Source organism: Eretmochelys imbricata, chromosome 8 (genome assembly GCF_965152235.1).
Source record: "Eretmochelys imbricata isolate rEreImb1 chromosome 8, rEreImb1.hap1, whole genome shotgun sequence".
In the NCBI taxonomy this organism is placed as follows: domain Eukaryota; kingdom Metazoa; phylum Chordata; order Testudines; family Cheloniidae; genus Eretmochelys; species Eretmochelys imbricata.
This window is the reverse complement of record NC_135579.1, coordinates 12,188,990-12,214,254: the sequence shown is the minus strand read 5'-3', so window position 1 is coordinate 12,214,254 and position 25,265 is coordinate 12,188,990. Positions and strand designations below refer to the sequence as shown.

Sequence of the window (25,265 nt, the reverse complement as noted above, 5' to 3'; positions counted from 1 at the left end):
TGACCTGTCAGGCTGGAAGGAGGTTACTAGTGGAGTTTCTCAGGGATTGGTTTTGGGACCAGTCTTATTTAATCTTTTTATTACTGACCTTGGCACAAAAAGCGGGAATGTGCTAATAAAGTTTGTGGATGACACAAAGCTGGGAGGTATTGCCAATACAGAGAAGGACCGGGATATTATATAGGAAGATCCGGATGACCTTGTAAACTGGAGTAATAGTAATAGGATGAAATTTAATAGTGAAAAGTGCAAGATCATGCATTTAGGGATTAATAACAAGAATTTTTGTTATAAACTGGGGACGCATCACTTGGAAGTAACGGAGGAGAAGGACCTCGGAGTATTGGTTGATCACAGGATGACTATGAGCCGCCAATGTGATATGGCCGTGAAAAAAGCTAATGTGGTCTTGGGATGCATCAGACGAGGTATTTCCAGTAGAGATAAGGAGGTGTTAGTACTATTATACAAGGTACTGGTGAGACCTCATCTGGAATATTGTGTGCAGTTCTGGTCTCCCATGTTTAAGAAAGATGAATTCAAACTGGAGCAGGTACGGAGAAGGGCTACTAGAATGATCCGAGGAATGGGAAACCTGCCTTATGAAAGGAGACTCAAAGAGCTTGGCTTGTTTAGCCTAACCAAAAGCAGGCTGAGAGGAGATATGATTGCTCTCTATAAATATATCAGAGGGATAAGTACCAGGGAGGGAGAGGAATTATTTAAGCTCAGTACCAGTGTGGACACAAGAACAAATGGATATAAACTGGTCATTGAGAAGTTTAGACTTGAGATTAGACAAAGGTTTCTAACCATCAGAGGAGTGAAGTTCTGGAACAGCCTTCCAAGGGAAGAGGTAGGGGCAAAAGACATATCTTGCTTTAAGACTAAGCTTGATAAGTTTATGGAAGGGATGATATGGTGGGATAGCCTAATTTTGGCAATTAATTGATCTTTGACTATTAGCGGTAGGTATGCCCAATAGCCTGTGATGGGATGTTAGATGGGGTGGGATCTGAGTTACTACAGAGAATTCTTTCCTGAGTGTCTGGCTGGTGAGTCTTGCCCACATGCTCAGGGTTTAGCTGATTGCCATATTTGGGGTCTAGAAGGAATTTTCCTCCAGGGCTGATTGGCAGAGGCCCTGGGGGTTTTTCGCCTTCCTCTGCAGCGTGGGGCACGGGTCACTTGCTGGAGGATTCTCTGCCCCTCAAAGTCTTTAAACCACAATTTGGGGACTTCAATAGCTCAGACATAGGTTAGAGGTTTGTTACAGGAATGCCGTGGGTGAGATTCTGTGGCCTGCGTTGTGCAGGTCAGACTAGACAATCATAATGGTCCCTTCCGGCCTTAAAGTCTGTTTCTATGAAATGCCCAGTTTGCCAAAAAAGTGGGGCGTTCCCTCCCCCGCCCGCCCCCAGGGGAGTGTGGAGGAACTTGGGGGGAGGTGAATGATGACACCAGACACTGGTCCTTGGGCTGTCAGCCCAGCGCTATAGGGCTGGCCCGAGGCCCCCCCTCTCCCTGTGCAGTGTCCCATTTTCCCATGGGGAAATATGGTCACCCTAAACACTGTTGTCATTGTCTGTTTTCCCATTGCATCATTCCTCCGTTCTACTGCCCTCTGTTTGTGTGAACTGTCAGGCTACAGATGTTTGAGACTATTGCCCTTTAAAATGGGGCTGTGGAGAGAGATAGCAGAAGAAAAAGAAAAAAGTTATCTGTGCTTTCAAGCCACTTTGTATTACATAAAAGAAACATGTTTTAAAGGCTCTTAATTTCTATTCCCAAGTGACAGATACTGAAACAAAATGCCTATTACTCACTGATAGAGCAGCCAATCCATTTCAATTTGTCAAAGCAAAAGTCTGAGTTAATGAGTTACAAAAATACTGTCACTACTTCAGGAGCCTGAGTAGCAATGTTTACTAATACATTTTTTTTCTTCATTTACTGAAATCTCTGGCAAAAAGAAAAAGTTGAAAAGTTTGTCGTCTAAAGTAGAGGACGGGGGGCATGAAGGAACATTTGGGGAGATGGTGCAGGGCCTGGGCTAGCCCCCATGGGGGCGGGAAGGGAGTGTTACCTAGCTGTGCTCCGGCCCAGGCTTCCACCCTTAGCCCTGCCCCCAGCCTTGGCCCTTGACCGCGACCCAACTGGAGCTTCCGCTCCTGGCCCTGGCCCTGGCCCCACCCCCAGCTTTGGTCCCCTGGCTGCGTCTCCAGTCTTGACCCCTGACCATGGCTCTGTTCCCGGCCCCAGACCTGCCCCCAGCTGCAGCCCCAGCTTCGGCCTCCTTACCCCATCCGTGCCTCCCCCAACCACAACCCTTCTCCTGGCCCCAGCTCCCGCGGAAACGAGGAACAGAGGGGTAAGGGAGAGGCATGACTGAAAAGTTTGGGGACCTCTGGTCTAGAGAAGATAGAATTGTCCCCAAACTGTTCAAAACCTCAAGGTTCCTGGCCTGTATCTGATCTGTTATAATTTGGCCTACAAAGTTACTCTTATTGTGAGCTCAACTGTAAAAAGTATATGAAAGTTAATAAGAGGTCACAATCACCTATTATAACAAAGGTTGATAGGAAATGATGCACAAAGGAGAGACTGAATTAGTCCAAACAAAAAAACCATACTGTTATAACACAAGGACTGTGTTAAGATCATGCTTAGTAAGTAAGAAGAGTTTGGAACCGGAAATCAGTGAACCAAAATTAGTGTTTGGGGAAACTAGACCTAATTGATTGACAAAATAATGGGAACATGGACTATTCCGTCCACCATTCCTTTTGTGGGTCCTTAAAGAAACAGACGTAGGGATAAAAATTGGCTACTAGAGTGAGGTTCACCAGCATGGCTGCCACTTCCACCATCTCCTGGGACTTCGGGCCTTTGTCATTCTGATCCTGAGAGATGTCCTGACCAAACCAGGCCAGAGAGAGGGACCCAGATGATATGTTCACCTTTACCATCTTCCGCTGAATCTCAAACCCCATCTGGGATGAAACAGGATCAGACTTCAACAACAGCTTCAGCCAATCTTAGCTAACGTCTTGTCTTTTCCCTGACAGGACGGTTTTTACCATCTTTGGTACCATCTAAGAGACTGTCAAACAACTTGAGTATTTTTCCTTCTAAAAACTCTCTCCAGCTAAAAGGAAAGGGAAAAGAGGTTGTTCCTATTAAAATGAAAGCCTTATTTAATACTTAATATTTTAAATGCTTTAACTGTTTTTCCTTTTTCTCTTTAATAAAAAGATAATGATTTTTAATGGTGTTTGCACCATGGTACTAAGTGGACTGAGGTCTCTGTATACCAAACCCCAAGCTTTGTTTAACACCATCTTGGGCAATGACTGGTTTTATACAGGGGTATTCCATCTAAATTAATAAAACATGTTCTGCATTACTCTAAATTCTTGAATCCCTGTCCACTAAAGTGCAGAAGGACGAGTCACTTCCATCTGAAAATGTTTTGCCTACTGCTTTTTAGATGGAACACCTAAAATTACTGCTATTGAAAGAAAAAAAGGAAAAGCTGTTTCTGGTTTGTTTGCATAGGGTATGTCTATACAGCAACTAGACACCCGCAACTTGGACTCCTTGGGCTCAGGCTGCGGGGCTGTTTACTGCTGTGTAGACTTCCAGGCTCGGGCTGGAGCCTGAGCTCTAGGACCCTGTGTGGTTGGAAGGTCCCAGAGCTTGGGCTGTAGCCTGAGTCCGTAAGTTTACACTGCATTGAAATAGCCCTGCGAGCCCCTGCGAGCCTGAGTCGGCTGGCACGGGTCAGCCACAGGTGTCCAGTTGCTGTGTAGACATACGCTTTGGGTTCAGCCATTTTAATTAATAAATTTAATCTTTTATCCATCACACTGTTTCTAGATAGGTGAAGTGTATATGCTTGTGTACAAGAGTTCAGTGACTGAACCTTTATTCTTAAGGTTAAGATTCTGTTATGGGGATTTTTAGTAAAAGTCAGGGACAGTTAGCGGGTGATAAACAAAAATTCACAGAAGCCCGTGACCTCTCCCTGGTGCGGGGGAGACTTACTGTTGGACGCTGAGCTTCTGCAGCTGCACCAGCCCCACCGCTGCTCCTGTGGCAGGGGCTGACCCAACCTTGTCCACTGCTTCAGCCCTGGGGTGACTGCCAGCCGTTGCTATGGCGGCCCCTGCTCTGGTGGCTCCAGGGCTGGCTGTTGGCTGTTGCTCTTGCAGCCCTTGCTCCAGTGGCTCCAGGGCTGACTGCTGGCTGCTGCTCCGGTGGCTTTGAGGGCTGCTGCTCTCCTGGGCCTGGAGCTGACCTCTGGTGGCCCTGGGGCTGACAGCTGCTCCAGCCCTGCCCCTTCGGAAGAAGTCGCAGAGGTCCCGGAACGTCACGGAATCCATGACTTCTATGACAGAATTATACCCTTATTTATTATACAAAGTAGCGGGTTATCATATCCCATCTTAAAAGTCTGATCTTTTTATAAAAAAATTGTTTTAAATACATTTTGCATTCAGGTGACACAAGAACCTATTTAAGTAAAAAGATAAAACTCTTGACTGGAAAAAAGAGCAGGGAGACTGCCTGCTGTGTAGGGCTCATGGATCCTGAGAATCATAGCAAATCTTGTCTCTTCGATTAGTTGTTTAAAGGAGACTTGCACAGCTTCTGAACAGTTATCTCAGAAGAAATTAAATCATTGTAGATCTTCCATTAAATTGTTATACTTCCCAACTCTCCTTCTCCAGACTAGTAATAACATCCAAAACTCAGAAAGCATCCACTGCAAGCAGAGTTTCTGTTTTGTATGTGCTCTCTATATTTCCAGTTACTTTGCTTTAACTGTGCTAGGGCGTATTTATTTTTGTCCTCTCTAATGGATGGTCCCTGTTATCAGTATATCAAAACTAACTTGCTGGCTATGCGATTTATGATCTTTATATAGTTTAATCTTCTTACTTGGTGACAATCCCTTGGTGCTAGTCCTTTCTATATATACTTTCACCTTGATTAATGACCATGAAGAACTTCACAAATTTACCAAATCCCATGGAATTGGGATACAGGGAACACATTCTTAATGAATTAGTGCTCTTTTAGTTGCTGTAATCACTTAATTTAGTTTAACTCATTTCGTAATAATACTGAATACTCCTGAACTTAATCTGTATTGATACTTCCTTTTTTCAGTTTCTCAGCACATCACTTTGTCTTCCCTGTTGATCACAGGTTGGAAAATTTGTTTTTATGTGCATAGCCAGAGTATTTCATAGCTGTTTTACGAATTTAATATTTTGGCTGTTTGACTGAAATATGTCTGCGCCATTTATGTTTTGAAAATATAAACCTACAATCTGTGGAGGTAACTTGAATTTTATGTAAAATATTCAGTTGTGGACCATATCTCCAGCTTTTTGTATGCTACAGTGGTCTTATCCCCCCTCCCCATTGACTGTTAGTGAGGTCATTTTCAGTCCTCTGAGAAATTTTATTCCCAGCCAGATGTAGCCCATATATTAAAAGTAGCACCTGTGACTAATATCACAGCAGCTTACCATAAATTTACATGGTAACTAGGATTATATCTGTCAAGACTGTTAAAAAATGTCTAGATTTAATTTGATTTCCAGTATTGAAGGAGCTCTCTAACATTTTGCTTCATAACTATATTTTAAAAGTTAAAATCACTCCATTGTTAAGTTTTATAGCACTCCCATTGCCCATTAAGTTGATTTGTTAAATGGAGGTCAGAGTAAAGCAACTTGGCTACATTAGGATCGGAAACCAACCCATTTGTGACAAATTTAGTCCTCGCGTGTGAATCTTCTCAAAGCCTCAGCCCTGATTGGTTTCAGGTGTAGCTTATGTCAATTGTGTTTAACCTCAAAGAATGAGCAACGTTAGTCCATTATTGTCAGTTTTGCTTATCAAAAGACAAACCAATTTTCATTTATTTGGTGGGTTAACTATTTTTAATGTGATTGTTGACTACTTGCCCCTCTGTTAGACTTAGATTGCATTAGATTACCTCTTGGATGAAAAGAATTGGTTTTATATCCACCTAGGTAGGTGCTGTTTTTCATATAGTGTTTTCTCGACTGCTTCATTTCCCAGTATTCTTTGAGTCCTCTCCCATATGCTATGATTTGTGCACCTGCAAAATTATGAAAGTATTTCTTTTGGTAGGTATGTTGTTTGCTAATGTCCTTGCATTTATGAATACAATAACTGATTTGCTATAAATCACAATTATTTGACTGGGTTTACAGAGTAGAGAAAATCTTTGTATTTGAAAATAAGGTTTGAATATTGAATTTTTGGCCTATCTGCCTGTTTGTTGTTTTTCCTTATTCGAAACTGACAGTAAAATTTTCAGGCCTCATGAAGATTAATTCAGGCCAAAATTGTGAGAGTGAGCTGGGTCAAAACATAGTTTAATAAAAATATACTTTTATACAATCACACCTGCCTTATGGTTATACTTGTGAATGGCTTAGTAAATAACCCTCTTGCCTTTGAGTCAGAGGTTTTAGGGTCAAGTTCCAGCTGTGGGACTGGACACATTCCACCTACCCATATCCTAGTGTGGCACTGGGTCTGAAAAGCTGGCGTGCTTGACTTTTTTGGATGAAAAATAAATAGAGGGTCTCTGGAGATCATTCATCTGAAAATTTAAGACTCTCCTGCCCTGGCTTTAAAAAGACAAAGAGACAACAATGGTGTACTAGTCAGTGCAGCCTCTTTCCAATAATACTACCAGTTAACTAGCAGAACTAGTTTTCTTATTGATGAGAAATGCTGCCTAATTATACAGAGTCTGGTGGGATGTCAGTGGTCAGTCAGGAGCTACCGGATACAAATTAACTCCTTGTTGCTGGGAGTTGGGAAATATTTTGTATTTATTTACTTACTTATTTGTCATGGCCACTGGGCAAAACACAGAGTGAAGGATGTCTCCTGCCTCAGTGTTCAGTCTAAATTTTTTTTAATTACCAACATTTTTTCCTACTTGTAAATAATTGAATCATCATATTACATTGGCAACTTTTGTCTTTACTTTCACACCCTCACACACACACCCAAGTTTAGTCTTACTGTACCTATTTGAGCTATTTCCTTATCGCAAAGTCTGTGCCCACTTTCAATGGGCGCTAGCAATGCCAGCCTCAACCAGCCGCTTCTCCGACAAATACTTCCAAGTTTTCTGTTGTGCTGCCCTGTGTGAGTGGAGAAAGCTTAGTAAGAATCTATCAAGCCACCTCTTTATCCTCCATGTCCCTCCTCAAAACTCACCTCTGCTGTAAAGCATATAGAAAACTGCAGACCAAGCAGGTGGCGAGTTGTGATCACTGCTAGTCAATGGCTAAGAACTATGCACATCCCACTTAACTGCCTACCCTCCCATTACGTTTTGTCTTTTAGATTGCAAGCTCTTTGGGGCATAGACTATTTGTACAATGGAGACCAACCTGTTTGTGGTTGTAGGCACTATTGCAATATTATTGTTAATGCCACAGTATTCAAATTAACAATACTATTATATTAATTGATATTTAAATGAATCATGATGACAGTAAAAATTCAGAACATACCTTTGTGTTTCGCTTTCTTGAGGTAGGAAGAAGTTTTTATGTTTGTAAATTCTATTTCTGAGGTAAACTTAATTTAACATTTTGTTTTGTAAATGCACAGTATCTATCAGGAGCAACAGGCCTGAGAGCCACAGCTAACAGGTGATATGTAGAAGTTCAAGACTCTTACTCTCCAGGTGCTCTAGAAACAGAAGTTGACATCAATTGTTATTAGTTAAAACTTAACTGTGACTTAGAATATCAAGGAAATATGAGTTCTAGGCTCTTTCCTTCCCTCCATTCTATGGTAAAAAATAAAATACAAATAAAGAAAGAATAGCGTATTTCCAAGGGGAAGAGGTTCTTCTACAATTAACTGTGCATGCGCTGCACACTCTTGGAGCAGTTAGACCTGTGTTAGCTATTCTAAAGAGGACCAGGAAGTTGTCCTCCTGACCTTTGGTCCACTTTGCAGGTGGCTCTTCTACCACTGCTTCTCTTAAAAGATTAGTGTAGATTTATGATCACTTAAGTGAAAATTATTATAGCATTTAATTTTCATCCATTAATCTGCAAATATTGTCTCTGGGTGTTGAATTTGAACTGGCTAAAGATTTTTGTAAATATACTTTTCACTTCTCACAAGTATTCATTTAGGTTGAAAAAGAAAATGGAAGTGTCACACTGTTGGCTGCTCTACATAATCCATAACTGCTCTTTTAATGCTTGCCCATTGCATTTGAAATAAGGGAAGAAAATGGTTATGCCCACTGTGGAGGCAAGACTTTCCTTCATTCCTGTAAGATACCAAATGCCGGCGTGTTGACTTTGATTTTAACTAAAATTTGGAATTCTCCTAGATTTGTTAACACAGTGGTTGCAAGTACTGTAACAGTACTGTTTCAGTTGGGGAAATCAGTAAGATTTACATTCTTTGTATTCTCAAGAATATCTTCATTCAGGATCACTTTTACTTTTTCAGTTAAGGAACCCTGCTCTCTTGTAACTGTGTAATGTCCTGGGATAGCTATTATGAATGTAGGGGAACTGATAAGATACTAATTTCAGTACAGATGGCAAGTTCTGTCTCCAGTTTGATAGTGTTTAATCTCTTGCATCCCCTTGCTTTTGAAATGGTGAGCATGACCTTATTAATAACTGTAAACTGCTTTCTACAATAGTGGCTTTCCCCCCCCAAAGAGTAAAGAAAAGGCATGTTTTGGAATATTATACTCTGCAATTGTAATTAAAAATGGATTCTGGCTGGTAAAAGGTAAAAAGTAAAATAAAAAAAATTACAATGAACCTATTTAAAAATTAACCATTACTTGCCAAAAGCACATCAGACCTACTTAGCGGACATCCGTTAATCCAGCGGTTAGCTGTTTCAGGCTTTAATGCACACTGTTTTACACGTTAACGGTTTTGAAGTTCCAGGCCAAGGTTGACCTTTCACATCTGCTCCTTTCACAGTAGGAATCTCCACTTACTGCTTCCTGTCAGAATGGATTAGAGTGACAAAGTACAGAGCTTGCGCTGGCTGCAATTTAGTTTTTGATCAGAATTATTTCTTTCACAAACAATCGCATTTTGCTAAAATGTTACATCTGCTCTGAAAAACCACTGGCAGACCCACAGTTGATGAGTGCGATGTGAGTATAATTTTTCATTTGTCTTTCATAAAGCTGTAAACCAGCTCTAAATGTATTTTGGGGACTGCCTCCTCCCCTCCTTCATTTGCCATTTTCTTCCTTTAATTTTTGTTTGACTGAGATTAAAACTTGCTTACGTCTTGAACTAACATGGAGCTGGCTGAATCCTTTGAGGGATTTGTGTGAAATTGTTTTGGTAAAGCACAGGTTGTTCCGTTAGGAGCCAGGGTTCTAATTTTGGGCCCTGTCATGTGAGGTACTGAGTATGCTCAGGTTGTGGGGGTTGTTACTCAGCACCTTTCCCCCCCCCGCCCCGAGAATTGTTCGTGGTGGTGCTTCACAAGGAAACATTCTGTCACTGGGATTCTGAGTGGAAAATAGTTAATTTCGTGGACTGGATGATTTAATCTTGATTGGGATGGTAACAGCAATAGCTATGTAAATATGTGTTTTGTACTGTTAGAGGAATCTCTATCACCTGGTAGAAGTGGGCATTTGGAGGCAAAACTTTATTAGCTTTACAATCTTAGGTTGGTTTCAGTTACATACCGATTGTAAAATGTCTAGTCTAATAAAAGTGTACAGATGTTAATCTTTCTTACAAAGGACCATATTTTATCTCGCGTTGGATGCATCTTTTTTTTTTTAATGTTGTTTAAAAAAAATCCCTTGCATGGCTACAATCAGTTTTCACCATTCATGGACTGCATCTATTTCAAGCATGTACTGATTTGCAAAAGGGGTGTGTGTGTGTGGTGGTGGGTTCTACAAAAGGAAAAGAACATTTGTAGGTTAAAAAAAAAAAACCTTGGCGTTTCCCCAATATATTGTATTACACATAATATCTGGCACTTAGTCATAAATTTGGAGTATACCAAAAGTTTTTCAAGACAGCTTAAAATACTGACTGTAGGTCATGTAGCCTTATGCAAAATATTGCTGATAAAATTAATCCACTTTCGTTTTTAAAAATCTGATTTTAAATTTGTCACTTTTTTTGTTCATTTCTGTATTTCTAGCCCCATTTCACCAGTTGTTCAAATATCAAGAATAGCAAGTGAAATACAATTAAATGTAATTTGTACTGATTACATAACTTTTTGCATAAGGAAAATTGGAAATATTATGTAAGAAATGGTAACTTTCTAAAGAAATCCGTGTTTTTTTTTTAAGTCTTCTTTTTCTTTTTCTGCCTTCTCGTATTGTCTAGGAAGATGGTCTTTCTCTCCATACTCTTCTTTCAAAGAATGAATCATCACTAGATTTGAAATAAATACATGAAAAACATTTTATACAAATTATTAAAATATTACAATTGGATAAAAATTATGAGCTTAACAACCCTGACTCAGGCAAAACTCCCAATGGAGTCATTGGGTTACTATACAATCTCCTTTCCTGAAGTTTTATAGAAACTTGCTGAAGGCTTGAGAGAAAACTTGTCTCAGTATGGCTGTATACCATGGCCAGAGTGCTTTCAGCCACACACAGTGGGACCAAATGATCTACCTGATTGGACCTGCAGTTCTCATTTCTCATCTCCGATCAATTTATAATTTCAGACCCTTTTTCTGCTTTAACATATCTGAATTATTGATATTGAGATATGCCTGTGCTGCCCCCCCCCAAAAAAAAAATCCCTGATGATGATGTGGTTATAGGGCCAACTGCTTCCTCTCTTCATCCATCCTAACACTAGTAATACCTAGCTCTTACATAGCTCAACTGCATGTCTGGAATGTGGACTGTCTTTTCATGTTCAGAGTGAAATCTGTGTTCTTTGGGAAGTGAAAGAAATAGTTGGAAAACCAGCAGAATTTTGTTCTTCATTCCTGATTTTTTTTTCTGATGTGACGTAATTAGATAATTAGTGAATTTCCTTTGCATTCCTCTATTTGTTTTGTCCTGGCCTACACCAAAAATTATGTTGACTTCTGTTGACATAGCTAACTTCATCTGGGTACGTGATGTTTGTACACTGATAGAAAGACCCTTTCTGTTTGTGTAGGCTGTGTCTATAACTACCAGTGTAATATCTATAGTATAGACATACCATTGGGCACCAATTCAGGAAAGCATTCCTATTTAAGAAAGCTCTTATGCATGTGTTGTAAGTCCAACTGAAAATTGAAGTCAGTGGGATTTGAGCACATGCTTAAAGTTAAGTATTTAAAGTTAGGTCTTTTCTTAAACTGGGCTTTTACAAAGTGCTTATATATCCATATGTTTTGGTATAGCAATATATGCTCAAACATTTTTAACATCTGAGTGGCAGAACGTTGTAAAGTATAAAAGATCAAGGTGAGTGAATTGAGGTAATGGAACATTCAGGTATATACATTCAAAAGGTCGGAACAGGGCCCAAAGTGTATTTTATTACTAGTTTGTATAGTATTTTGTTTGAGGGTTTTATTACAGTACATCAAGTTGCTAGACCAAGCATTTATTTTAACAAGTCAAATTATCATTGTCCTTTCAGTTGCACAGCAAAGAGAGTTTATTATTTTAAATAACTGATTGCTTTAACAGGTGTTCAGTTCCTGAGGGCTTTGCTGTATTATTTAATTGTTTTGGTTAGGTGCACATTGCCTGTTTAGTAAACAAAAAAGAAGTCCAGTTCCTTTAAATAGGCATTTCATTTAGTGTAAACCTCTTATTGACTACTTTGTTTTTCATTTTTGAGCATAACACACATTAAACAAATATGCTTGGGAAGAGGAAGGTGGAAGTTAGCTGCCTATTCTGGTTGGTAAGTGAGATTTTAACTCAGACATGGTGGTTCTTGATGATTTTTTTCTCTACTGAGTAACTGATATAAAATATCAGTAACAAAGAAAAATGCAGCTTGATACAAATTTTCTATGAATCTGGGTAATATTTTAAAATCTGACATGGCTTCGTTTTTGAAGAAATAATATTATAGTTACAAGGTAGCTCTTGCCCTGAGCATTAAATGCAACCTGTAGAAATCCTACCCATTCCAAATGTTTCTGAGTGAAATTATACATAACGAATAATGCCTTTTGGAGTGCTTTGTAAGCTTACATGCTTTTAGCATGCTGAACTTTGTTTCTCATACTGGTAGTATGGAATTTAATTAACAATAAGTCAGTAAAGTATTATTAAGTCACAATTTTTTCCTTCATTTGCCTTTCCCTCCTTTGGACACAGTGCAAAGTGCACAGTGAAAGGCAATATACAGTATTACCTAGACACCAGATTTGTGGTACAAAGCTGAAATTAATTTTCAGGAATTTTGTCTCGGGTCACGAGTAAAAACCAGCAAGGGTGAGATTGTAAGGTTTGCCATTACATTTGCCTATTCAGAAAGAATCGTATTAATTAGTATGAGATTGTTACAACAGACTTCAAAGTAGATGGCACAATAAAGGAGATTTTCATTGCTGCAAGCTAGTGCGAGTTAATCGCTCCATGTCAAGCTGTGATTTTGTAACTCCAGTCTTCTCAGTTTAGGAATCGTACTTACTTTGCACTAGTCTTTATGGGCAAAGATAGTTATATATTTGCCTGCGTAAGCAAACTGATACGCTTTATTACAAAGCTTTATTACAAAGTGTATCAGACCACTTGGTTGTCAGGCCAACATGGCTTGTGAAGCAGAGCACTTTCCAATGGAGCATGAAAAGCTTTGAAATTTCTCAGCAACAGCAGAAAGTAGTTTTTGGTGCCGATTGTTTGTCTTCAGTCGTTTATAAAAATTTGGTTGTAAAATCTTTTAATTGAATCACAGTGAATAGTGCCTGCACATGATTTCCAGTTGCCTTCTGTCACCTTTGCAGTGTAAAATGGGAAGAGGGAAAGATGATCTCCAAATAACATTGTGGTGGTTTTGGGAGGCTAAGGGTGAGAAAAAGGGTGATAGACCTGATACCCTGCTTCCCTTTAAGAGACTATCTGTAACATCAGTTACAAGAAAAAACTATTTATTCATAGGGCCAAATTCAGCAGTGATGCAAATCGGAGGGTAAGTTGTTCAGAAAAGCCAAATGTGTGGCTTGCAATAAGTAGTGCAAATTGCACATATTTGAATTTCAGGGAGTGTGCAAAAATGAGTGTAACATACACCCCGAGGAAATAGCAGGAAAGGAGTAAGAAGCAAAACAACTAAGAGAAGGGCTTAAGGGAGAGAGTCTATTTTATCTGCACCCTTCTTTTAATGCTTTTTCTTCGACAATCCCCTTCGCCTCCTTGGCAAAAAATGGTACCCATTTGCACACCAACTGAATGCCAAATAGAGGCAAATTACACTTGCACCTGTTTTCTGACAAACGTATACCACAGTTTAAAGCACTGCTGAACTTGGAACATAATATCTTTGACTCCGATTTATTTTGTAGAATTGTATCTTTCCTAACATCAAAAATATGTAGCTTCTAACACTGCACCTGGACCACATTGTACAGAATGAACCTAATCTTTTCTTCGCTGTGATTTTTTTTTTCTTTCTTTTTTTTTTTTCCCTGAGAACAGAATTCTTGGAATTGCCTTCGGTCTCCTACAGTTCTTGACATTATACTGGTACCTGTGTGTGAAAAGTTCCCAGTGTAAGAAAGGCCATGCCTCCTAGCTGCAGTTCTGTTTCATGCATTTTTTCTTCATGTTTTTAAAATGAGTAAATCATATGACAATAAACAGAAATGCCCTCAGTGAAGAGAGAAGGGGAAACTGTTGTTTATCTGGTCAGGTGGTTTAGATTAGCAGTGATGCTGGTCTGTATTATGTTACTTTAAATCATAGTGTCCCAACAGGATATAAATTATGAAGATTGTTACAGTATGTTTCATCCAATGTAAGATCAACAAATTGGAATAATTTTTTTATAGGAAAATCTCAGTGCTTTGGCAGGGTTATTGTTGAAGAATTTAATTTAACTTCAGATTTGCTCACATTATTTCTTAATATATAAAACACTATTTGCATGATGTATGAAGTATAAACATTTGTAGAATCAAAGGCAAGAATGCCTTTTCCAAGATTACACAGAGTGGCAAACTACTTAGAATAGATCAGTGTTTGTGCTTTTGCTGTCAAAATGTTTGATATAGAGCTGGCTAGCTAGTTTCTCCACCGACATAATTGTAAACAAGTGTTGCAAGCCAGAGACAGCCTCCTTTGTGGAAAAAAGTGTAAAGTTTTTCAGATATTTTTGAAAGCTTTAACATATAACTTGAGTATAGAATTTACAGCTCTAATATTGATATATAATTTTATTTTAGGGAGCAAAGCAAACAGGCTTCAGTTTTGTATAAATGGGGTGTGATGGTCAATGATGGAAAACTTCAGCAGGCAGTCCTCATTTGATTTCTAAAATGATATTCTAAATTAGGAAGAGTATAGACCTGTAATTGAAGTTAATATTGTGTTGATATTTCTTACAAAGTCCATATTTCTTTAGGTGTTCCAATAAAAATTCCATGTCCATGCATGCCTACATGTCATTAGCACTGTACCCCTACTGTTTCCCTCCATTAGTATTTTTCATAGTTAAGGGCACAATCCTCTAAAGTGCTGAGCAGCACCTGTGAGATGAGAAGAATTTAGGGTGCTCAATATATGGCTTTCACTAAACCTAAATGATCAGGTAGTGTTGGCAGTAGAAAAACATAAATTCACCTTGTTTGCTAGGAAGAGCCGATGTTCTGGCCCAGTGGTCTATGCATTAGGCACCTCCGGTATGTATTAATATAACTCCCTGGGCCTGAACCTGAAAGCAATGCAGAGGCTCCAGCTTGTGTTGAACGTGGTAGCTTGCCTCCAGGATGGGCTAGTTGCTGTGCATCCCTCACCCCTGCACTATGGTCCTTCCACTGGCTCCAGTCTGTTTCTGTTGCCAGTTCAAAGACAGTCCTGATTGTCAAATAGGTCAGGATATCAGCAACTGCTTCTCTATCGAGGATGCCTCAAGGCAGTTGCACTTTTCTGGAGCATTGCAGCCCACATAGTGCAGGAGAAGGTGTTTGAGAGATGGAGATGAAGTTCTCTTGGTCAAGGAAGTTCACTTGTGGAACTTGTTCCCAGAAGGAGTCAGACTATGCCAGAGTGTGATTATATTTAGGGCATGCTTTAGCTACCTCCTTTTCTGAGAGAGCTTTCCCACCATTCTTGCAATGGTATTAAAAAACATTTTTTGTATGATGATTAATATAAAACCCATACAGAGACAAGGAAAGGCAGTTCCATGAAGACAGCTGCTTAGTGCCTCGTGCTCTAATTTACCTAGATATTATGGTGATGGACACAATAATCTTAAGATGGATAAATAGATAAAGATTTGATAACAAACACCTCACCAAATGTCTCTTCTTTCCCTTTTTTAACATTGGTTGAATTTTTAGGTTTTTAAAAACTGAATTAACTTTTTTTAAAAATACTATAACCATGTAACAAGATGTCTCTGTTGTAACAAGGAAAAATCTTCCCTAAATGTAGTCAGTAGAATTTTTTAAAACTCAGATTTCACTTGGAGCACAACAGAAAATGTAATGAAACTAACTAAAACAAAACCAAGTGACTGACTATAAACAAAGGTATTGTACAGCATACCTTTAATTTAGCTTAACATTAAGCAACTTCTTTTCTCTGCCTGCTGACCCATAAATGAAAGCTAGTTACAGGAATTAGTGAAGTAGGTTGCATGCATGGAAGTTTTACAATTTGGAGCTGAGGCCTAATGATGTGTAATTGTCTTTATTGTTATGTAACACAGGAAGTTAAACTGCATGAAGAACAAAGAGGACAAATGCAAAATAGAGTATTCAGTGATAATATGTAATGGTATGAAGTGAAAGCAAACATGCTAAGCACTGTATGTTCTAAAGTATAAATGCAGTATTATGACTTATTATCCATTACGTACGTGTATTCCATTAATAAAGGATACAAAATGTTTTTGTTATTAAATAGTAATGCTGCAAAGACAGGTAGCCCTTACACCACATAGGTCAAGGTTAATACTGCCCCCAGCATTATAATGACAGATTGGAAATAAAAACCTTAATGTATTTGTGATTTCCCTTGGGTGAAAGATGTTTCCCTTGGGTGAAAGATTTAGGAGGTCCAGGGACCCTTCAGTTCATAACCTTTGCATTTAAAAACAAATAAATAAAATGCTTGTTAAATTGCTAGATCTCAGAGCTATTTTTCTTGAGGAGCTCCATCTTTTGAGTAAAGAATTGTCTGAATGCTGTGTTCCGGTGATACATTATGGTACTCTGTCACTGGGAACTCACCAGGCGGTGATATATTAGCACAACACATCAGCCCGCATGGCTTTGATGTATTAATCATCAGGATAATGTTGGCAAGCATTGTGTAAAAGCTGTATGTTTAAAAAGTGTTAAGATTAATTGAGTCCTTACTTAAGACATGTGAAAAGAAGAAGAATAGCAGAGGGACTCTGCAAGCCTCCCAAAGCTGTTAAATACCCTATAGTGCAAAGAGGTAGATGGAATTTCATCTTTCCATTCGCTCCTGATAGCAAAGCATATAGCAGAGTTTTTACCTTTCTCAGGAAAAGCAAAGTTGCATTAAGCCATATTTTGTGATAGCATGTTCTGTCATTTTAAAAGTACAGTTGGGCCGTCCCAGGACACAGCTTGAGCAAGTACCAGCTGAGCTTGCTTAAAACACTTTCTCAATATGATTTCTTCTTTCAGGAGTGATTTAGTAAGGAAATATTTTCCTAAAACAGGCATGTCAAAGCTGGGAGCATCTAGAAAATGAATCTGTCTTAGAAATTGCAGCTGAGCTACTGCTGCAACATCAGTCGTTTTTTAGTTATTCCTTTCATGACTCGTAGAAGATAGAAATGGAAAAGACCTGTTGGATCATTCAGTCCATCTCCTTGCCAGAGCAGGACTGTTCCATTCAGTAAAATTTCTAGTGTTGTTTCCACTCAAAGCGTTGCTTCCAATATTTCCCTGGGAAAAAAATTTCACAGGTTAAGAAATATGTAGAAATCTATATTTCTAAACTTTATTTTAGTAAAAAATTATCTAAATAGAAACTAAAATTACACAGTAAAAAATCTATATAAGGTATTCCTGTGGCTCCTATTACTGTAGTACCAGAGTACCTTGCAATTTTTAAACACCCCTTCAAAACACCCCTTGTGAGGTAGGGAAGTACTATTTGATCTCCATCTTATGGATGGAGAACCAAGGCATAGAAAGACAGTTGATCTCATCTGGTATGGTATTTCCTTCACTGGAAATTGCTGCTTTTAAAACTTGATGCATAGATTTCAGAAGATGCTGCTGAGGTTCTGTGTTGCGGATGATATATATATATTTATTTTCAAATTAAGATCTTAAAATGATGTCATCAGTGGTTATAACTGCCACAATCAATCTGCTAAGGTCAAGGCCAGGTAGGGACTTGTCAGTATAAATAAAACAGTTATCCACCTAGCAACAAGAAATGTTTTGGTTGTCTGGTAAAGTGTACCCACCAATGCCAAGTGACAATACTGTCATGTGACTCATGCTTGACAATGATCTTGCACTGCAGACTGCTTAATAATTTTCATTATTTTTAATTAAAGTTGAAGAAGTACAGACTCCAGCTCAAAATAAGGTTGGTTATGTTGCCGGAATAAGGTAATTACTTTAATTGATCACAAGATAGTTTCCTTGATCACCAATTAGACCAAATTACCGATCATGTTTCAAGACGTGAAGAAATGTCCAAACTGATTGTGTAATAGTGTTTTCATATCTAATCAAACCTAAATATCTTTTCCTCCAGAGCCAATTGTATTTTGTAAAAGGAAGGTTATGGGCCTACAAACACAAAGGTGATCCATAAACAATAGAGTTCTAATTTATGTAATTAGAAAAGGATGTATTTAGGGGCTTAATGGAGATTGCACTGGTGAAATTACTCAGCAGAGCTGCTGCTCATTTTCTTAGTGGGAGATATGTGCTCTTTTGTGCATAATTAAAATAGGCTATAATCAAAATAGAAGAAGTAGTTTATTTTAGTAACATGAAGCAGAGAAGATTGCTTTGGGTAAAGCAGGGTTATATGTGTATGTATGAACATACTCCTAAGTATATATAATTGCACACACACATGACATATGTATAAAATCATGGTTATGGGATCCTTTTAGCTCTGAAACATCCAAAACCCTCTGCTGTGATAGTTATGTCCTACTAGAACGCTCTTACTACCTGTTCCCAGGATTGAGCTTATAGGAAAGGACAACAGGACATTCTCCATGGAAGGCCCAGTGCTTAGGAATTAATTCCCTCTTGTAGTTGATGAAAACCTGAGTTTGGTTACCTTCAGGATAAAGTGCAACTTTAAGATGACTTTCTATTTTTAGCGGTGGTGGTGGTTGGGGGCATCAAGGTCTGCTAACTGGTGATTTCTGGTCAAGTCAGTGATGGTGGGGGGCAGGGCACAGGGAATGGTCTGGTAAAGTTTAATGGTCATGATATTTGGTCACCGATGAATTAGTTCTTTAATATTTTTTCCATTTGAACCTAGAGTGAGCAGTGATGGTTATGCAATAAAATAAAAATATCCATGGAAAAATTATATGTATGTACACGTGTGCACACACCCACCTGTGTGTGTGTCTGTACGTAGATATAGATACTGGTAGTGCATAAATGGATTTGGTCAGATTTTTCATGAATTTCCTCCAGTTTTCCCTGCGCTGCCTGATGATATAAAGGCAATGTAGTTTCAGATGCCTTTCTGACTGCAGCAGTGGCTTTTAAACTACCCTTTGGGGGCAATTCTATATATAATTTGGTATGGTCTTGTAAATAAAGATGTTAAGACAATGGGTATTTTAAAAAATAAAATGTAAATCTTAGAATTTTTAATGAAGCTGTGTATTCCAATTTATCCCTGATGTCTAGTGCTGAGTTTACTGCTTTATGTTTTGAAGCATCTTGTTGCGATGCTTGAAATTTTTGAAACGTAATTGTTCACTCCAAGTAAAATTAAACCAAACTAGAGCTTCAAGGGAAGTTAGTGTTCCCAATTTTTTTGAATGCTCTTGGGTCAAAGAAAAAAGCTTTTTAATTGCTGACAGTTTGGTGGTTTCCAAATGACAAACCTCATTGGAATAATTTGCTCTGATTGTAACGTTTGCATTCATCTGACTGGCAAAGTGACTTACAAAGTCATACTTCATCCAGGCACTGATTCTTTTTCTTAAAATGTTTGTAATTTGTGAGAGAAAAAAAGACTGAAACTATTATCAACCATTATGTTATTTATTGACCACATGTTTGTTTGAAATGGCCATTGCTTGATGGACCATATACAGGCTAGTCTATAAATTAGTGCTAAAAATGACCTAAACAGGTAGGTCTATGTCAGGATACTAACTTATGGCAAGTATTTTAATATGAACCAGACTACATACGTGGATAGGGGCTTTTTGCTTTGCAGTTTTAATTTAGGCCCTGATCCCCCTGGATGGACTCCTACATCTGTGCTGAGATCTGGGTAGACATAGGGGCCTATCTATGTGGGTCCTATCATAGAGTGAGTCCTTGATTTGCATCGAGATTTTTTTTTCTTTTTATAATGCAGAGATTTTCTGCAAATATTTTTGGCAAGGGTCTCCCACAACTTTTACTCTTTGAACCTGTGATTAAATTCTGTATTGCAGGGGAGTGTGCAGAGAAGAGAGTGGGGGACTGGAAAGTCTGTATCCTCTCATTTAAACCAAAACATTTTCTCATAAAGAAGAGAAGAGACCTCACGTGGCCAACCTCCCTCCACTCCATTCCCGTCCAAAACAAAACAAAAATGCTTACATTCAGGGAGAGTCACTGGAAATGAACTCTGTTCCTGAAAAATACACTGTGTATATTGATAGTAGCAGAGTGTTTAAGTTGTGTAATTTCAAATGGCTGGTGGAGGAAAGGTAGGGTGAAGATCTAGGGGCATAGAGGTATCTGACTTGGGTGAATATTTAAAAATATCTGATACCTGTTGCACACCATAGGCAAAATAATTGTTCTTCATCAGTATCTTTGGACAAGTCATTTTGGACAGAATGATCGACCAGTATCCAAAGAGGGAGAGAATTCTATCAGCAACAGGAAAATGACCACAAACCCTTTAGGTTGGTAGTAAATTTTTAACAAGGGATTCCCAGCAGCCTAGAGGGAACCATGACTTGAAGCAGTATCCTACTGAGCAGAGGGGGCTGTAACCCATTGCAGGAAGAAGCCAGCTAATCAGAAAGTCATGAACTCTAGGAGTTCATCCCTGGAGCATGTGCTGCAGAATGCTGCTTTAGTAAGGGAATGGTGAAGATAGAATAGGGAGCAATCCAGGGAAGGTGGAATGCTGCAAAAGGTGATGTACTCAGAGTACTCAAAGGGATAGGGTACAAAAAATTATCTTTAGGTCCCAGTACACAAGGGTCATCTCTGTCATTACACATCACTGGGCTTTTGGAATATATCCTTGTAGATCCATAGTACTAACCTTAACACACGTTCCTAACAGATGTAATATTTCTCTGTATTCTTTTTATCTTAGGCTTTTGGATTTATGACACGAGTTGCTCTGCAAGCAGAAAAGATGAATCATCATCCCGAATGGTTTAATGTGTACAACAAGGTAATACATTGAATAACTTTTTAGGTACCTTTACGAACAGTTTACTAGACCAGATCAGCATACAGAACATCCATTTCTGTCACTCCTTTTCACATGAGGAAGCTTCTATACATCAAAAGAGGCAGTGACTTTACCTATCTCCTTTGTGGATTTTAAAAGAATATTTGCAAAGATGATCCAGTTCTCCTTATGGGCAGAATAAATTAGCATTTTGTCCTTTGTGTGTGTGTGTGTGTGTGTGTTTTATCTTAGACTAGGCTGATTTTCTTCCTGTTGTCATCATGGTAATGTGCTTACCATTTGACACACTGTGAAAGTGTTTAAACCTCAGATTGTTCCTACCTTTTAAACTTGTATATTAAATAGTAAAGAGATTCTCTAACCACTGATTAGACAGCCAGAACTACATAGTTCTTCTCTTAGATTTCTCACCACAGGCTGTGTGGCTTGGACAGATCACGTAGCCTCTTTGGCCAAGATTTCCTAAAATCGAAGTCTAAAGTTAGGCCCCTAAATCCATGTTTAGGCCATCTAAATAAATGCTCTGATTTTTTCAAAGCTACTGAACACTCATCAGCTCCTTTTGATGCCTGTGAAAGTTAGTGGGAGTTCAGAATTTTGCAAGATCAAGCCATTTGTTCCGGTGCCGAAAGCTAACTTAGACTCACATTTTGAATATCTTGACTCCTGTGTCTCAGTGTAGCTGCCTGTAAAGTCAGTTACAAAACTTAATTCATAGTGGTTTCATAAGAGCAAATATAAGTCAGGTGCATTGAGACCCTCAGATAAAAGGCACTGTTGCAAGAGCCAAATTATTACTATCATTTTATTTTCTAGTAGTTCTCATTTTGTTCTATTTGTTCCCACCCCCATACACACACAAACTCACTCTCCTGCTGGTAATAGCTCATCCAAACTGACCACTCTCCAAGTTTAAATCCAAGTTAAACCAGAACATCTGGGGGGGGGGGGGGTAGGAAAAAACAAGAGGAAATAGGCTACCTTGCATAATGACTTAGCCACTGCCAGTCTCTATTTAAGCCTAAATTAATAGTATCCAATTTGCAAATGAATTCCAATTCAGCAGTTTCTTGCTGGAGTCTGGATTTGAAGTTTTTTTGTTTTAAGATAGCGACCTTCATGTCTGTGATTGCGTGACCAGAGAGATTGAAGTGTTCTCCGACTGGTTTATGAATGTTATAATTCTTGACATCTGATTTGTGTCCATTTATTCTTTTACGTAGAGACTGTCCAGTTTGACAGTTTTGGGGTGGGTTTTTGGAGGGGGGTGAGGAAGTGAGAGAACCTGGATTTGTGCAGGAAATGGCCCAACTTGATTATCATGCACATTGTGTAAAGAGTTGTCACTTTGGATGGGCTATCACCAGCAGGAGAGTGAATTTGTGTGGGGGGGTGGAGGGTGAGAAAACCTGGATTTGTGCTGGAAATGGCCTAACCTGATGATCACTTTAGATAAGCTATTACCAGCAGGACAGTGGGGTGGGAGGAGGTATTGTTTCATATTCTCTGTGTATATATAAAGTCTGCTGCAGTTTCCCGGTATGCATCCGATGAAGTGAGCTGTAGCTCACGAAAGCTCATGCTCAAATAAATTGGTTAGTCTCTAAGGTGCCACAAGTACTCCTTTTCTTTTTGGTAAATGTATACCATGCCTGTCTAAAACAAAACCAGGGATAAGCAGAATGATGATGCATACACATAAAGCACTGTTTTTTTCTGACTGGCACAAAGTGCCATGTGTATTTTTTTTAAAGAGGGATTAATTGGCACTGAAATGGTCTAATTCTTTTTTAAACAATAAGGCAAAATTAAATACATTCTAACGATCTCATTTAAAGAGACCCATTAAGTGATGTTGGACAGAGTGCTTGTATCACACTCTGGAAGATGGTCTTGACTTCCCAGGGTGCTTAGATTTTCTTTTTTGCAAATCGCTGCTAAACAGGAACAGCTAACGATGGAGCACATGACTTTACATCTGGGTAAGTCTAAACAAACTCATGCAGGCAGCTTGTATCATAGCGACATGTACACCAGTCTGTTTATTTTTTCCTTTCAAAACTAATGTGCAAAGAGCTCACCAGTTTCTTCACCTTTAAGATACTGATTTTTATGCTGCAGTCACTTAATTTGGTGTTTGCAAGTTGGTCAATGACCTGAATTCTTCATGAAACCGGTATGTGGAATTTAACTTTAAAGAATGAGGAATTTAATCGGATGCCGCCTTTTGGATGGAACCCAAGAACATGAAGCCTAAATTACCTTTTTACTCTGTGAAGTGCCTCTTTGGTTAGTCTCTAGATTCTGCTGAGCCTGCTGACCTTGCAGCTGACTCATATGAGGTCTTACAATTCGGAAAAATAGTAAGATTCTAACTCTTAGTCTGCAGGCAGGATTTTTTTTAGAACCAGTTCATTAAAGATCACCCTCCCCACACAAAATTTCAAATTGAATTCTGATCATTCTTCATTGAAAGCTTGGAATGTAAATTGTAATCTGCTTCCTTTCCTTTTGCTTACAGGTTCAGATAACTCTTATTTCCCATGATTGTGGAGGACTGACCAAAAGAGATGTGAAGCTGGCTCAGTTTATTGACAAGGCTGCTGCTTCTGTGTAATAACTGAATGTTGAAAATAGCATTGCCTTCACACTGGTTTATAGTTGAACTTTATCATTCATTCAGTGAAGGGTTCTACATCCTAAATTGCTGCTGCCCCTTGTATTGTAAAATGATTTGTAATAAGACTAGTTTAGCAGCAGCATTTAAGAAAAACAAAACTCATCCACCTTAGTCTGAGAAAACTGCCAAATGCTTATACTTATCGTTCCTGCTCACGCATACAATACATCAGACAAAGCAACAAAGGTAATTTTGAACAATCCTTCCTTAGACATTAAAATAGAATTTTCACATTAAAAACCCAAACCAGAAATGTGATTCACCATTATTTCACAATGGATAAAAGCCAGAATGACTGCTGGAATCCTTCCAGAGTGATAAGGATTCTCCAAGCCCATAGCCTAGTAACCCTGCAGGGAGTAATAGGACTGGGGTACTGCCAAGTGGGCATGCCTTGTTCTTGATCCCAGTCAGCAGGACATTTGGTAGCTTTCTTTTTCTCTATACTTTTATATGCAGACACCAATAGTGGTGAGGTGCTTTTCAGACCTGTCACCTTCCCAATAGCAGGATATTGAGGGCTTGATCCTGCAAGCTGCTGAGTACCCTGGCCTTTGTCCGTCAAAGCACTTAAGGACATATTGAACTTTAAGTGCATGAATAGTCCTGCTGAAGTTACTGGAAATACTCATGTACTTAGGTGAAGTGCTTCAATATTTTGATGGATTTGGGCCAGAGAACTCAGTATTGAGTCCTTATTTTGCAATAGCATTCTCATGTTTTATTAAAGCCCATCTGTAGGAAAGGGGAGTGTGGACTAAGCCAGGTTTCTGTCACACCAATAAGTGCTGCCAGCAGTAAAGGAAGCAACGTTAGCAGGGTTCTCTTGATAAGGTGGGCAGGGCTAATCTGAAGTTATGGTGATCCATTTCTTATAGTTAAAATAATTTGTTTGTAAATCTTGTTCTAAGAGCTACAGATCCTACCAGCTAGGTTTAAAATCCATTTCTCACAACATCCCAAGGTTATAAAGTCTATGGCCTTTATTCTTACTCAGACAAAATTCCCACTGGTAACTCCCAGTGGGAGTTCTGCTCATGTAAGTATGTCAAGAACAGGCCCCTCTCTGCAGTACTAAGTGTACTCAACATGCACAATCAAGCTTTTCTAATAATTATGTTGCTGCTTAACTACCGGGTTGATTGGCACCTTATAAATGTCTAGATACATAGATAGAATGACACCAGAGGCACAATTACTAACTACTAAGAAACTAGATCTGTATTGATTCATGTCATTGCCAAACTTTTTGTACATATTAGATTTAAGCTCTCCCAATACTTTCTGGCTGCAGTGCAAATATTCCCATCAATAAATTTGTAAAATATGAAGCACAAAATAATTAACATATGCCGTAACATGTACTTATAGACAACAGTTGTTGATTGGTAAGATTTTTGAACCAAGAAGTTTTTTAACTTAGCATCCATAGGCTACCAAGTTAAAAGTAAAGAGAACCAGTCTAGGTTTTATCCTCTCAAATGCCCATCCCTTAAAATCTGTTTGTATTTGTATGAAACTAAGGATTTCTTTGACATGATTTTAAAGTGATCACTGCAGCAGGGAATTACTTGAAAAAATAACTGGTGTCTTGTATTACCCACGGATAAATAAATCTGGTCCTGAAGGTTTGACAATGCTTCTCTAATAAGTTCTGAAAACTTTTTTTGTTTTTTTGGAAATGAGATATTATGGGAAAGCTTTGGATAAGAACAATACAATCTAATTCCTCCTCTATAA

General features: G+C 38.7%; 1 protein-coding gene across 4 annotated transcripts in view; it reads left to right on the top strand.

Moving 5' to 3' along the window:
* The window catches only part of PCBD2 (pterin-4 alpha-carbinolamine dehydratase 2), a 36,660-nt gene extending 11,395 nt beyond the window's left edge, over positions 1–25,265 (top strand). For 3 of the 4 annotated variants that reach the window (XM_077825000.1, XM_077824998.1, XM_077824999.1), the window contains exons 3-4: positions 20,744–20,824; positions 23,367–25,265. In XM_077825000.1, the coding sequence (XP_077681126.1) occupies positions 20,756–20,824; positions 23,367–23,462 (165 nt within the window). In that variant the 5' untranslated portion in view covers positions 20,744–20,755 and the 3' untranslated portion in view covers positions 23,463–25,265. Of the gene's footprint in view, positions 1–9,029; positions 9,209–20,743; positions 20,825–23,366 lie in introns of all 4 variants that reach the window. The other variant, XM_077825001.1, reaches the window with a different exon arrangement.